The 15,703-nt window shown below is 45.9% G+C and overlaps 1 protein-coding gene across 2 annotated transcripts in view; it reads right to left on the bottom strand.

Annotated features, from left to right (window-relative positions):
* Positions 1–15,703, bottom strand: part of FERMT2 (FERM domain containing kindlin 2) — an 88,925-nt gene that overhangs the window by 24,061 nt on the left and 49,161 nt on the right. For both annotated transcript variants that reach the window (XM_040969679.1, XM_040969678.1), the window contains exon 4: positions 1,573–1,707. In XM_040969679.1, coding sequence (XP_040825613.1) covers positions 1,573–1,707 — 135 coding nt within the window. The remainder of the gene's footprint in view (positions 1–1,572; positions 1,708–15,703) is intronic.

Below are 15,703 nucleotides of genomic sequence, written 5' to 3'. Positions count from 1 at the left end.
CTCTCCCACTTAGGAAATTACAAGGATTTTAGGAGCTCTGCCAGGAACACTAGAGGAAGACCAAAATATGTTTCTTACGTCACAGTATCACACAGATACCATCCTTCATTCTGTTAGCGCCCCCTCTCTGTGGGCCTCTACTACCTTACAATACCTTCCCACACTCCTTCCTCCATACTTACTGACTGGAAGGAAACTGGATGTTCTCTCTAAATATAGATTCATTCATTTTGTAACACAGTTAGAAACCAATGGCTCTATAATGCACTAGAGAAAACTCCTTAACCCGGGCTCGGGGTTGTGGTACCCTGGGATAAACTGCGCCTGTGATAATGGCAGCCCATATAAGCACCCAGTTAAGCATCAATCCAGCTCCCTGCTAATGTACCTGGGAAAGCAAAAGGAGGGAGCACCAGTGCTGGGGCTGCTGCTTCCCACACGAGAGACCCAGACGAAGCTCCTGGCTTCAGCCTGGCCCAGTCCCAGCAGCTGTTGCCATCTGGGGAGTGAACCAGCACATGGAAGATCTCTCCTTCTCCTCCCACTCCCAACCTCTGTAATTCTGCCTTTGAAATAAATAAATGGATCTTTATAAAACAGAAAAGGAAGAAATTCCTTAACCTGCCAGTAACTCTCCACAGTGCCCTCCTGGATTACCTGTGGTCTCTCCCTCAGGAAGTGGCCTAAGCCACCAGCTCACACGTCTGGTACTTTGGCCAGGATGTTTGCTGCATCATTTTTCTGCCTAGACTACTTTTGTATGCCATTCAAATTCAAGTCACTGGAAATTAACAGCTTAATTTATAAACCCAGTTTTCTAACCCGTAAAACTGAATATACATACTCTATTTAGAATAATTTTATTTTTAATTTCTAAGACACCGTCAACATTTGTTTATATATTATACCTCTTACATATGAGTGCAGTGAACATATTTTTCAATTAACCTGCAAACACTACTGAACAGTAAGGAACATATTATTTCTGCATCTGAAAATAAAGTGCATGACAGCTACAGAAAAGTTACGAGGTTTATGCCCCCAGACTCTGAATTTTACTGTGGCATAATTTTTCTCCTAAGTCTGATGACTTATGATAGAACACCTAATTCAACAGAATGAAGTATTCAGGTTGGAAAAATGATAGGAAACATAAAATTTCTCAAAAGAGCACAGGAAAAAAGTAAAAGGGACAAAGAGACCAGTACTTGCAAAACATTAATTTGAATAAGGGGTTTTACAGTAATACATTAAGTAAGTCATAGTTGGTTTTTACTACTTAAATAGCTGAAGAATTTCTAACTTTATTTTCACAAAGAACTGAGTCCAATACTTCTGACAATCTGAACAACAAAAGAACCATACTACCGCTTACTAATTGAACACTTGATATTTACATATGTCAGAAACTGAATGACCATGATGGCGAGTTCATTAGCAGGGGAAAGACGTGGAAGGCGCTGTTTCTTCATGTTTTATAACCTGACCTGCACACTGACCTGCTCGTTCCGCACACCTTCCTCTAAACGCCACACCCAACCTACAGCCCACTTCGACCCCCTCGCCTCTCACCTGACCCGGGAGTGATAAGTGGCCCCTCTAACTCAAGCGCCTCATCTTCAGACTGTTCATCTAGTTTTTTCTTTTTCTTCTTCGTTGGATCTCTGGGTTTTTTTAACAGAGAAAGTTCTTCAGGGTGTCTAATATCTGTTAAGACAAGAAAATACATTATTTTATTAGAATCAAGGAAAATGTAAACACTTTACACTTCAACTTATTGGCTGGTATACTTCATGATAAGAATTTGTAATTTTTTTTCTTTCTGTGACTGTGTGGTTGTGAATTTCTCCATGCCAAGTATTATGGTTTGACATTTATTCTCTTAATCCATTTACTTCACAAGCAGAGAGAAAGTACACGGATGAGCGAGACTCGGAAGCAAGGCGAGTTCCCACCTGCTGCTTCATGCTCCAAAAGCTCTCCGTGCCTCCCAATTACTTGAGCCGTCCACAACAGCCTCTCAGGGTCTACACGAGGAGGAAGTGGAGGTCAGGAATCAGAGGCAGGTGTTAAATCTGAGTACTCCGATACAGGGCACCGGTCTATGGACAGGTATATTAACCTGTAGGACAAATGCCTGCCGCATGACACTTAAAGTAGAGGCCACCACTGTAGCGTAATGGATAAAGCTTCAGTCCGCGGCACCGGCATCTCATCTGGGCACTGGCCTAGTCCCGGCACCCACATGGGACACCTGGAAGAAGCGCCTGGCTCTGGGTCAGCTGCAGCCTCTGCAGTCATCGGAGAATGAACCAGCAGATGGATGATTTCTGTCTCTGCAGCTTTGCCTTTCAAAAACAGAAAAAAATCCTAACAGCAAAACCTACTAGACCGCTGTTAATTCCAACAACATAATAAGCAAAATTATTTCAAATGATCCACTAGAGTTCAAAAATACAACACCACAACTTTAATTTTTTATTGTTGTTTAACTAAAACTGGAAGAAATTAAGCTTTGTATTATACAGTAGCTCTCATTTATTTTGAGTGTCATAAGATTTACGAGATACATATGGTAAATTTAATGACACTGATTTCCAAATCTCAAATTTTAACTGGCTTACACTTTTTTCACTTTGTAACAGATGGTTACAAGTTGCTGTTTTTTCAATGAATTTCAGAGGAATCTGGTAGGAGGTAAAATGGCTAAAATAAGGGAAATGACATATGACTCAAAGATGCATATTATATTACACATTAGAATCCACATTCACGAACTGCCAGTCAACTCTTCAATCAGTTCCCAATGTGCCAACATCCTCCCCTCCGCCTTTAAAAAGTTGGTAAGATGTTAAGATTTATACGGAAATCAGGACAGTGTGAAAATAGTTACCATGAAGCAATCTGCAGGAGGTGTGAATGTTTGAGCTACAGCTGCTTAGGATGCCCACATCACATTCTGGGATAGTTGGGTTCACTTCTTGGCTCCAACAACCTACTAACACGGAACCTGGGGACAGCGGGGACAGCAGTGATGGCTCCGAGAGCTGAACTCTGTCCCCCACCGTGCCATCTACTTGAGACACCACCGCTGTGTGCCAGGGGCCACTCTGGTGAGAACGCTCGGCGGTGTTACACTGTATGCCACACTGTGCAGACAGACAACACACCACTGTACAACTGAAAATGCTACAAATGACTGCGGTCCAGGACCAACGTTTCTACATGGCAGCTTGCATCTTCAGGAGCCCAGCAAACCTCCACGTGCATGCAGACACTGTAGTCCAGGAAACTTGCTATTTGTCGGACACTGCCGCAGACAGAGCAGCTGAGGTACTATCTAAGGCAGAAAGAAGCTGGGTTCATATCCCACCTCTACTATTTATTAGCTGTGTGACTAGGAAGTTACTCAGTCTGTCAGTGTCCAAGTTTCCTCATCTGTAAATGACAATGACAGTACCTGAGACGGCTGCTGCAAACATGAAATGACACATAACAAGTGCTGCGTAAGTGCTGGGACGATAGCAGTCGTCCTGTTTATCCACGGGAGTTAGATCCCTGTGGATGTCTGACAGCGCACATGCGCACACACACACACAACACTACGTGGTATTCCGTATACTGTGTTTTTTCGTATACAGATATAGCTAAGACAAAACTTATCAATGAGGCACAGAGAGCACCAAGGTCATATACTGTACGGAAGACTACGTCACTGTGCTTTCTCAATGGTGACTTGACTGTACTCACCTCCTTCTTGCAGCTGACACTGAGAGGAAGAACTCTGCTGCTTCTCTCTGGTACATCCACACTGAGCCGCCACGACCATTACCCCGTGCTTTGGGGCTGACTAGTAATAAGGGGCTACGTGAACACAAGCGCTGTGACAGTCAGCCTGATAACCGAGATGGCCGCTGTGACCAGGGGCAGGAAGTACAGACGTGCTGGATGACGGCGTGACTCCCCTCCCCTAGCAAACGGCCCACAGCTTTATCTCCCTTCTCAAACCACATGTAATTGAAAATGTGTCAGTTACTTCCATAATTTTCCATGTCACATTTTCAGGTTAAGGTCAATTAACAGGTTTACTACAATGGAGAGCAAGACTACAGAAAGCCTGAAACTTCTATAAGGTTTTTTGCTAATTACATAAAACCTATAATTATGATAGAAACCTAGACATTTTAGAAAGAACTCCTTAAACATCTATTTTAAAAATTTATTATTATTATTATTATTATTATTATTTTATTGGAAAGGCAGATATACAGAGAGGAGAGACAGAGAGGAAGATCTTCCGTCCGATGACTCACTCCCCAAGTGAGCGCAATGGCCGATACTATGCCGATCCGAAGCCAGGAGCTTCTTCCGGGTCTCCTGCACGGGTGCAGGGTCCCAAAGCTTTGGGCCGTCCTCGACTGCTTTCCCGGGCCACAGGCAGGGAGCTGGAAGGGAAGCGGGGCTGCTGGGATAGAACCAGCGCCCATACGGGATCTCGGGCGTGCAAGGCGAGGACTTAACCACTTGCACCACCGCGCTGGGCCCTAAACATCTATTTTAGAATGGAGAGCCAAGTGGACACTGTGGTCCTCTTAGGACACTCACATCCCGTGTCAGATACGCTGGTTCAAATCCCAGCTGCTCTACCCTTCCAATTCACAATTCCACCAAGGAGCCATGAAGGCTCCAGCACGTCAGCCCAGACACCAGAGCGCAGACCTCGGTGGAATGTAGCTTCAGTCTGCCTGTTACCACCATTTAGGCAGTGAAACAGTGAATGCAAGATCTCTCTTTCTGTCTCTTCCTCTGTCACAGCACCTTTTAAATGAGTACTTTAAAGAAAACAAACAAAGGAGCATGATATGGACAAAGCAGGGGGTACAGGAGTCAGGGAACAAAGGCGGGTGCTCAGGGGTCCAGCGTCTGTCCCCAGCCCTGTAACCTAACTCCACTCTGCATGTCAATACAGCACAGCCAACGGCCCACCTAAGCCCCTCCCGTCCCGAACACACCTACTCTAACCTCCATGTGGAGTTTCCACAGAAACCTTCCAGGCTTCAACACCGAGATCGTTAGGATAGTTCTACACACATGTACTGCAACTTTTTCCATAATGTGCTTCTTTTACAATTTACTGCAGTCAAATTACTGCACCAAATGTTAAAGATTTTTAAGGAAAAAGTGAAAAGGGATGGGCATGTGTGCCATTTTAAACTTAGTTTTCATTTATCTTTTAAACATCTGAAAAGTAGAGAAAGACTCCCCAGATGCCTACCGCAGTTGGGGCTGGGCGAGGCTGGCGCCAGGCACTGCATCTGGCTGTCCCACATGGCCAGTAAGAACCCAAGTGCCAAAGCCAGTATCTGGTGCCTTCCAACTGCCATTAGCAGGAAGCTGGAATAAGAAACTGGAACAAGAGAATCTTACGCAGCGTTTTATATACCGATCCAAATGCCTGTTCTGTGTCATCTTTCTAGAACTTTCCTTTCAAAAAAATTTTTACAGGCCAGGCCTAATAGTGTAGTGGTTAAAGTCCTCGCCTTGAACGAGCCAGGATCCCATATGGTCACCAGTTCTAATCCCAGTGGCCCCGCTTCCCATCCAGCTCCCTGCCTGTGGCCTGGGAAAGCAGTCGAGGACGGCCCAAAGCTCTGGGACCCTGCACCTGCATGGGAGACCCGGAAGAGGCTCCTGGCTCCTGCTTTGGGTCAGCTCAGCTCCAGGTGTTGCAGTCACTTGGTGAGTGAACCATCAGACGGAAGATATTCTTCTCTGTTTCTCCTCCTCTTTGTATATTTGCCTTTCCAATAAAAGTAAATAAATCTAAAAAAATTTTACCTTGTTTAGTTTACATTTATTAGTAGTGATATACATCTTTTGACATATTTCCCTCTGCTCATATTCTGAAATAAGATCTTTTCAAAGCAAAGTAAATTTGCATATGAAATTAATAAGGGGGTAATGGTAAACTACACTGGACTTTTTTACTTATTTGAAAGTCAGAATCGCAGAAATAGAGGGAGAGAAAGATCTTTTATCCACTCAGTCACTCCCCGATGGCTGCGGTAGCCAGGGCAGGACCAGGATGAAACCAGGAGCCAGGAGCTTACTCTAGGTCTCCTAAGAGGCTAACGGAGACCCAGTCACTCAGGCCATCTTCCCCGCTTTCCCAGGTGAACTGAGAGAGCAGGACAGGAAGTGGAGCAGCAGGGTATGAACCAGTGCCCAATGTCACAACACTAGGTTTGTATCACGGACACGGACCTTTCAAGAATTGTGGGGCCAGTGCTACGGCACAGTGGCTGGACCACTGCCTAAGGTGCTGGCACTGGCCTGTGCCCTGGCTGCTCCACTTCCAACCCAGCTCCCTGCTAACTGCCTGGGAAAGCAGTGGAAGACAGCCCAAATGCTTGGGTCCCTGCAAACCCAGGAGAGATCTGAAGCTCCTTGCTTCAGCCTGGCACAGCCTAACTGCTGCAGCCACTGGGGAGTAAACCAACAGACAAAGCACGCTCTCTGTAGCTCTACCTTTCAAAAAAAAAAAAAAAGGATATACAGAGAGGAGGAGGAGAGACAGAGAGGAAGATCTTCCAGCTGCTGATGCACTCCCCAAGCGTCAGCAATGGACAGAGCTGAGTTGATCCAAAGCCAGAAGCCAAAAGCCAGGAGCCTCTTCCAGGTCTTCAACGTGCGTACAGGGTCGTCAACTGCTTTCCCAGGCCACCAGCAAGGAACTGGATGGGAAGCAGGGCCAACAGGATTAGAATCGGTGCCCATATGGGATCCCAGCACATGCAAGGTAGGACTTTAACTGCTAGGCCACGGCACCGGACCCAAACCTGTTCTCTTTTAACCTGGCCGGAGATCTGGTCATTACAGCCATTTGAGGAGTGAAGCACGAGATATAAGATCTTTATCTATTTCCTCCTCTCCTTTAAAAATGCATGGTAATGGCCCAGCTCCCTGGCAGTGGCTTGGGAAAGGAATCAAGGATGGCCCAAAGCCTTGGGACCCTGCACCTGCGTGGGAGACCCAAAAGAAGCTCCTGGCTCCTGGCTTCGGATCAGCTCAGCTCTGGCCGTTGCTGCCGTTCGGTGAGTGAATCAATAGATGGAAGATCTTCCTCTCTGTATATCTGACTTTCCAATTAAAAAAACAACTTAAATAAATACATGGTAACTGTCTCAAAGGGGCATTAGGAAACCCAAGCCAGCATCGCACCAGGCAGTGCGGCATCATCGCTCAGCCTTATCTCCTCTCATCAGCCTAGTGACGGTACACACTGGCAATCTAAGGCAGCACCGAGGCAGAGAAAGATCACAACGGAGACATTACCACAGCCAGTCACTGGCGAGTGGGAGCAGGAGAAGCGAGCACGTGTGGTGTGAACGAGCATCTTCCCAAACATTTCCGGCACAGCTCCGGGCTGAGAGTCTGTACTACATGACTCACACCTCGACATTTTCGTTCCTAGGTCATTTCCTGGCCAGCTCAGAAGCCAGTTATTCATGTAACTAGAAGAATGAATATCGAAAACCAGCTCTGCATTCTAAGCGGCTGACACAGTTGGACCCAGGAGAATTGCTTATGAAGTCAATGGTAATAGCACCATTAGGACTACATGCTCGGGACACACCCTTCGATGCTCTCAGCAGCTCAGGGCTCTTGTTTCACAAACGTTCCGATTCCTGCTTCTCAAGACTGGTACCTCAGGCAAGCGGCAGTGGGAAGAAGGGTATCTAACTCTGAAATGGTAGATATTCCTGAACCCAAGTAGGTAGCTAGTGACTGCACATGACATCTAAGTGGTTTTTATTTCGCTTAACAAGAAAACTGTAAACCCCACCCTGGACAGAAGTTACTACTTGTTCCACGTACACACCAATTGCTACTTACTAACTGACCCAGCGTCTTGTATCAAGAAGGAATTAAGACAGGGAGTTTAAGAATCCGAGTCACATTTCCAAAAAGAATTTTCAAACTAAGACAGCAGGGAGTTAATCTGTTTTATTGTTACCACTTTCAAAGTCTATTATAGTGTCATGGACAAAGGAGTGATGCAATAAATATTTGCTGATATAATGAACAAATAAAAGTGAATGAACAAACAACTTTATCTCTTACTGTAGTTTAAGCAAAATGAAGACAGGTTTCATGGTTTTTTTCATCACTATTTTCCCACTGTCGAACACATCTGGCACCTAATAAACCCTCAACAAATGAGTCTACAAATGAATCATGGATTTAATAAATCTGGGGTCTGAAGCAAAGTTCCCACACCAGCTCCCGCCGCAAGCATTGTTAAACCATAAAAACACTGCATTTTCCCAAAGGCATAATTGGTAACTGGTTTAAAGAACAGTGATTAAATATAAAAAATGAACAATAGTATGCCACAAAGGCCAGGCCTCAAGAGATTCAAGCACTTATTATCATTTAAAGTTATAAGAATTTGGCTTTTCATACCACAAAACATACATACATGTATTTTTTTCATATTGGTTATACCCTCAATACAAAATAAGGACTTTATACACCATCTGTCTTCCCCCCCACAAAAAAGGGGATGGGTGGGGGTGGGGAAACGACCCAAACATACAAAATTTACATGAACACAAAACACGCAGAGGTCAGTGAGACATGAAAGCCTTAAGTGGACACATCACTATGGAGTGCTCTTCAGGCTGGAACGCAGTCATTACTAAAGACGAGCTAGAGTTCGAGGCACGACACAAGGCAGTGTTCCGGAGCCTCTCTGCATCAGAAAGATACACCAGGCATACAGCAACGGAAGCGTGTTCATCACTACACATCTGATGCCATCAACAGCAGAGCGTAAGTCCAGGGAGACACACTGCATCAACACCCCACAACTAAAGTCGGGGGACTCAAGTGAAAAGCTGAAGTGCTAAAGATTCTCAGAGAAGAGAACCCTGGTTTTTTGTTTTAACATCCCTGAGTCTCCACTTACACAAGTCTAGCAGGCTTATTCATTTTCTTTCATTCCCTTTCAAAATCACACCAGAAAGTATTAAAACATAAATCCACATAAGCACAAAAGAAGGGGGAGGCACCCTGGGTAAGAAATGTCAGAAGAATTATCAGACAAAAATCAGGTGGAAGAAACAGTAATAGTTGTATAGTGTGTGCAGAGACAAAAACCAAGGTGTTTATTTCCACATCAAAGGGAGCCTCCCCAGCGGGGCTCCCAGCACCACGCAGGGTCAGGTACTGAAAGTAGATCACAGTCCATGAACAACCATCATCTGCTCCACAACTGCCTCATCCATCCAGCCTATCCTGTGGACATAAATTCTTCAGAATTCTTAAAGGAGAACCCGAGGAGCCCCAGGGAAAAGATCGGCTACTGCGTCTGTCTGGGGAGTTATCGGATGAGAGATCTTCCTCTGTCTCTCATCCTCCCTGTTTACCTAACTTTCCAATAAAAACAAATCTTTTTCTAAAAATACTGATGTTTGGGCCGGGTGCGAAAGCGTAGCGTTTCAAGTCCTTGCCTTGAACATGCCAGGATCCCATATGGATGCCGGTTCTAATCCCAGCGGCTCTGCTTCCCATCCAGCTCCCTCTTTTGGCCTGGGAAGGTAGTCAAGGATGGCACAAAGGTTTGGGACCCTGCACCCAAGTGAGAGACCTGGAAGAGGTTCCTGGATCCTGGCTTCAGATTGGCTCAGCTCCAGCTGTTGCTGTCGCTTGGGGAGTGACCCATCAGACAGAAGATCTTCCTTTCTGTCTCTCCTCCTCTCTGTATATCTGCCTTTCCAGTAAAAATAAGTAAATCTTTAAAAAAAAAAAATACTGGTGTTCAAAAAAGCTGTCCAGTGTCTAAATGCTTTACAGGGGTGATTAGCTAACACCAACAAACACAGGGTACACCATCAGGTGGGCATCCAACGACTACTAGACAGTTGAGAAGGTCTAGGGGTAGGTGAAATTCTAGTAATATCCCTAGAAGGTTTCAACTGCCAGTTATGCAATCAGACACTAACCTAGTCAATGCTGTCAAGAGATTATAATCTGAATTAAGATTACTAGCCACCTGATGGTAGGAAGATTCGCCCGGATTATTTGGATGGACCCAGTTTAATAACATCACGTCTCACCAGCAGGAGAGAGAGAAGACAGAATCAGAGAACCGAGACAGGAGAGGTCAGGCAGACCTCAGCAGTGAGGAAACTGCCTGACGGCACTCACTTGGAAGACGGAGGACAGCGGCCACGGGGAGAGCAGCAGCTCTGAGAAGCCAAGGGAAAACCTTCCCCGTACACGCCCCTGGAACCTAAGCCCACAGCGCAGGGTGACCCCTCAGAGCTCCCAGGAAGGAGCACAGTCCTGCTACTGCAGCCATCCAAGCCCCCAGCATCCAGATGGACCACCCCACTGTGCATCACGCACAGGTGAGCAGCAGTGCTGTGGACGCCGACTCGCACGCTGCTCTCCTGTATGCCTGGATGATGGAGAGCTACGGCCTTGGAGACAACAGGGGCCGGAAGGAGCACACAGAGGTTCAGAGGGGAACTACTCCGGGGTCAGGCTTGAACATGCTCAATTTGAAAGAAATGGTTTGGTAATTATACATAATGTTTCAATGTCCATAATGGAAGACAATCTAGGAAACAGTAAGAACAGAAGATTGTAACCAAGATGGAGTGACAGGGACTCGATTTGCTCTCGAAAACGGCTTGCAGACACGAGGAGGAGAAACCCGGAGGCAACAGGTCCACACCTTGCTGCACTGCGAGGAGAGTGTAGGCAGGACATTACGGGGGGCCACACAGGAGCTGTCCCTGGAGTGTGGCTGAATGCACGGGGGACAGGCAGCTGCCCCCACACAGGAGCTGTCCCTGGAGTGTGGCTGAATGCACGGGGGACAGGCAGCTGCCCCCACAGAGGGCCTTGGGAAGAGTAACCCAGCAGTGAGGCTGAATTAGTAAAAGCTTCAACAGCAAAAGGATCAAAAATTTTTTTTAAAGATTTATTTCTTTTTATTGGAAAGGCAGATTTACAGAGACAGAGCATAATCTTCCATCCAATATTTCACTCCCCCAAACGGCCGTAACAGCCAGAGCCAAACCAGTTCAAAGCCCGGAGCCAGAAGCTTCTCCCAGGTATTGCATGTGTGAGAAAGATCCCAAGGCTTTGAGCCATCTTCCACTGCTTTCCCAACCACAAGGAGAGAGCCACAGGGGAAGCAGAACAGCTGGGACAAGAACCAGAGCCCATAAGGCGCTTGCATGCAGAAAATGAATGAACTGAGCCATGGCACTAGCCCCCAAAGACATTAATTATTTCTAAGTAATTTGACTAGTTACTAGCAAAACAAGCCAATGCTTATTTTTAAAAACCAATCACCAACCATGTAAAATTGATAAAGTTTCACAAATATTACCAAGCATAAAATAAATCAAGAAAATAAAACAGGAGTAAAATCAGGAATGAAACAGAAATAATCCAGGTGATGGAATCAGTAATTAAACATATTAAAACAGGTATTAAAAATGTGCTCCATGTTTAGAAAGTAGAGGGACCTATAAATAAAGGGAAACATGAACAATGAATGTATTTTTAAATGCAAAATAAAGTCTCTAGCGATGAAAAATAGATTTGAAATGAAAAATTCACATGACAGGTTAACAGTACACTAAAGAAAGATGAATGAATTTGAAGAGATATTATCCAAAACAACCTCAGTGGGTGGCCTGAGATAACATCTCACTCACTCTGCTCTCCTTCACACACACACACACACACACACACTCACACACACACACGCAGTCTCTCTCTCTCACTCACTCACTCACTCACTCGGGGACACACAAGGAAGGAACTAGCAAAAACCTGCTGAAGAGCTAATGGTTTAACTGCCTGCAGCTTTAACCAACTCAATGAATTTAAACAGTGTAAAGCTTGAGAAAACAATTCCACAACACATAATAATTAAATGGCTGAAAGCCAGGACAAACAGAAACATCCAGAGAAACAAAGAAAAAGTAGGTTAACAAACAGACTTTTATACAAGAACAGGTAAAGAACTTAATCACCAACAGACATACATAATAAAAACAGCCATGATTCTCTTTTTTTCCATTTTTTTATTATAGTTTTGATAATCGTTACATAGTTAAAAAGGTTCAACAGCTATAGGGAAGTGGGTGAGACTATTATTTCCATATTGTTTCCTTCATGTATCTGAAGTAAAGGGGGATATTAAGGGAGAAGCCCCACCCCAAGTCCTGGATGTGGGGCATGCTCTGAGATACTTGCTCAAGTAGTTTTGATAGTTCACCAGTTATGAATTGCTACCAGTCTTGCCACTCCAAGCATTATGAGGTCATTGAAGAATCCACTGATTGACAGTCCATCATAGAGTCTCCATTTGCCCAGTATTTCGCTGCCAACATATATGGCAGAGGTGGTTGATTGACTTGTTCTGTCCTGTCTTTTCTTGGTTAGGGTTCTGAGTCCGGCAGTTCGATTGGGGAGATCCCCAAAGAAACTTTGTCTGAGGTGTTCCCAGTCCAGATTCCCGTATGTACTAGCAAGTACAGGGCCCAGCACAGTCCATCGCCCCATCAACTGGTGGTTGCAATTGCTGGGTTGGTTCTGTTTCCAGCCATGACTTCCACTGGAACCAATGGGTGTTTGCAATCCAGCCTGGTTCTGCCCAGCACATACTCAGCCCTCGCATAAACCAGTGGGAGCTGCAGCCTAGTTGGAGCGACCCACAATAAACCCCACTTGTCCCACGCCCCATAGCCTGGTATGCCAGTATGTGTAGCAGACTAGTCCAGTCTGTCCCACATCCCATTCAGCTCTCATACATGTCAATGGGTATTAAAGCCTAGTTCGATCTAACCAGCTCAACTATCGAGCCCACACACATGCAGCTGGGTGCCTTTCTCTCTATTCATCCCAGCCCCTGTCCTAGTTTTCATGCCCTCCAGTGGGGTGATAACCCAAGAGGGAAGAGCCCACTATTTCCCTCCCAGGCATCTCCCACTCCTGGATTATGCACTCTCCAGGTGGTTCTGCGATTTAACTACACAGAATTAGCCCCCAGTGTCAGCTTCTGCCAGCTGATGCTGCGGCTAAGCCCAAATAACCCTCATCCACTCTAATTTTTGTTTGCACCAGTAGGAACAATCAGCTCAGCCCAAGCCATGAATTTCTTTTGGTAGAAGAAAAAGCTACCACATGGGAAAGCACCTTAAAAAGAATCAGTAGAAAGAAAGATGTTCCTCTGTCTCTTCTCTCTGCATATCTGACTTTCCAATTAAAAAAAATAAATCTTAAAAAAAATACTGAAAAACTATCAACATGTAGGCGATTACAAAAGACTGTTTTCCTCTTTATAAAACTCTTTTTGCTTGGGGACAGCAAATCCTAATCCCTCACTTGCAGTACGCAGGCATCCTATAGGGGTACCAGTTCTAGACCCAACTGCTACACTTCAATCCAGATCCCTGGTATTGGCATTGGAAAGCAAGAAAGGAAGGTGCAAGTCCTTGGGCTCCTGCCCCCAAGCAGGAGACCCGGCTTCAGATTAGCTCAGGCTCCAACCATGGCAGCCATTTCAGGAGCTAATCAGTAGATGGAAGATTATTCTCTCTCATCTCATCTCTCTCTCTTTCCTTATCTCTCTTTAAATTTGTCTTTTCAAGAAAACCATATAAATCTGCAAAAAAATCTTTTCAATTTAGGAGGAAAACAGTGAGTTGTAGCATATGCAGATGTAAAAAAAAAAAGGCAACAGCACAAATTAGAGGAAGGGTAAAATGGAGGAAAGCTGTTGGAGGGTTCATTGCAACAAATACACTGTGAATATTAAGAAAGACATTATGAATCCTAGAACTGCTAAAAAATGCTGTGGAAGCTGTCAGCCACAAGAGGAGACAAATGTCATCACGACAAATGACAACAAAAATATGAACCTAACAGAAAATAGATCAAAACAATGGAACAACAGAGATCATAGGTTGGTCTTCAACAAAATTAAAACTTGCACTTCAAAAATGGCTGTAGGGCCCGGCGCTGTGGCACAGTGGTTAAGGTCCTCGCCTTTCACGCCCGGGATCCCATGTGGGCACCGGTTCTATCCCTGGCAGCCCTGCTTCCCTTCCAGCTCCCTGCCTGTGGCCTGGGAAAGCAGCAGAGGACGGCCCAAAGCTTTGGGACCCTGCACCCGCGTGGGAGACCCTGAAGAGGCTCCTGGCTTCGGATCGGCATAGCATCGGCCATTGCGCTCACTTGGGGTGTGAATCATGGGACAGAAGATCTTCCTCTCTGTCTCTCCTCTCTGTATATCCTCCTTTCCAATAAAAAAATAATAAAAATAAATCTTAAAAAAAAATGGCTGTTAGCAAAAAAGTAAGCTACAGAGTGCAGGAAAAAAACCCAGAGGATGAAACTTCCAGCAGCCTCCTGGCTGCTGCTGGGCCTCAGGACGGGGACGTCTTGCTCGGATCCCAGACGACAGCCACCACGTGCACATGGTGAGCTGTCCCCTGGCATGCCTGGGCTCGGGGGCTGCTCCCTTCAGGGTGAGTACACCGAACGGGCAGGCCTCTGTGACTGGGCAGATCCAGGGCCCACGCACCACCCTCAATGGGCGGTGAATGGGATTGGGGAGGGGCGCGACCTTGGGCCTGGGGTTTTAAACTTCCAGCAGCCTTCTGGCTGCTGGTGGGCTCAGGACAAGGCGTCTTGCTCTGATCCCGACTCCAGCCACCACATGCACGTGGTGAGCTGTCCCTGGGTGAACAGTGCGCCATTTGGCACCAGGTTCCGCCAGCTGGCCGTCAGGCCAGGGAGCCCTGGGGTTTAGGTTCTTTGAATCGTTGCTTAGGTAGCTCCAGGTTGATCCCACTGTGCTTCTGGGATGTGAGTCAATCCTAAAGATTCCCAATGACAGAAACTCTTCCTTTGAAAAACTTGTAATCGCTTAACAATGCTGAGCACCGAACACCAGTTCATGCAAAAGCTATGGCTCAAGGCTTGTCCAGCAGAATCATACCCTGTTACCTGACATGATGATGGAACAGCAGATGAGTCACATTAGGCAGGGCCATGACATTAACTAGCACTTGAGAACCATATCTGGGGGTAGATTCTGTTGGCAATGTGTGGGCCACACCGTGTGGAATTCTAGCCCCACTGGTTAGCTCAAGAGATGGGGTGGTGATGGACTAAGCTAGGTGTCACCAAGGAGCCTGCCATCAATCACAAGTAAAGGAACCCCCAGCAGTCTGGACAGGTCAAGGCAGCAGCACCCAAATGTACATCCTGATTAGGGTGTGGGGTGGGCTGGGCTGCAACGTTCACTAGCTCATACATGGCCAAATGGAAGGCCAGACTTCACTGGGTACTGGCCTAAAAACCATTGGCATGTATGAGAACTGGGTCTGGGAGTGGATCAAGTGGAGGAACTTGGGAAACTCCCCTGGCAAGTCATAGCTCCCGCGGGTGAACATGTGTTCCAGACCTGGGGATCGGACAAGCTGGGCAAAGTAGCTCCAACAGTTGGCTAATGTGTAAATTGGTAATTGAACGCGATGTACTGGGTAGGACTGAGCAAACCTTAGTCTACAAGCTAAACTAGAAGCCAGCATGGAGCACAAGTCATGCCGAGCTAGGCTTTTTTTTTTTTTTAAAGATTTATTTTATTTTTGTTGGAAAGGCGGATATA

This window comes from Ochotona curzoniae, unplaced genomic scaffold, assembly GCF_017591425.1.
Source record: "Ochotona curzoniae isolate NIBS_2020 unplaced genomic scaffold, NIBS_Ocur_1.0 scaffold_4701, whole genome shotgun sequence".
Classification (NCBI taxonomy): Eukaryota; Metazoa; Chordata; class Mammalia; order Lagomorpha; family Ochotonidae; genus Ochotona; species Ochotona curzoniae.
The sequence above is the reverse complement of the archived record's forward strand: the minus strand, read 5'-3'. Positions and strand labels throughout refer to the sequence as shown.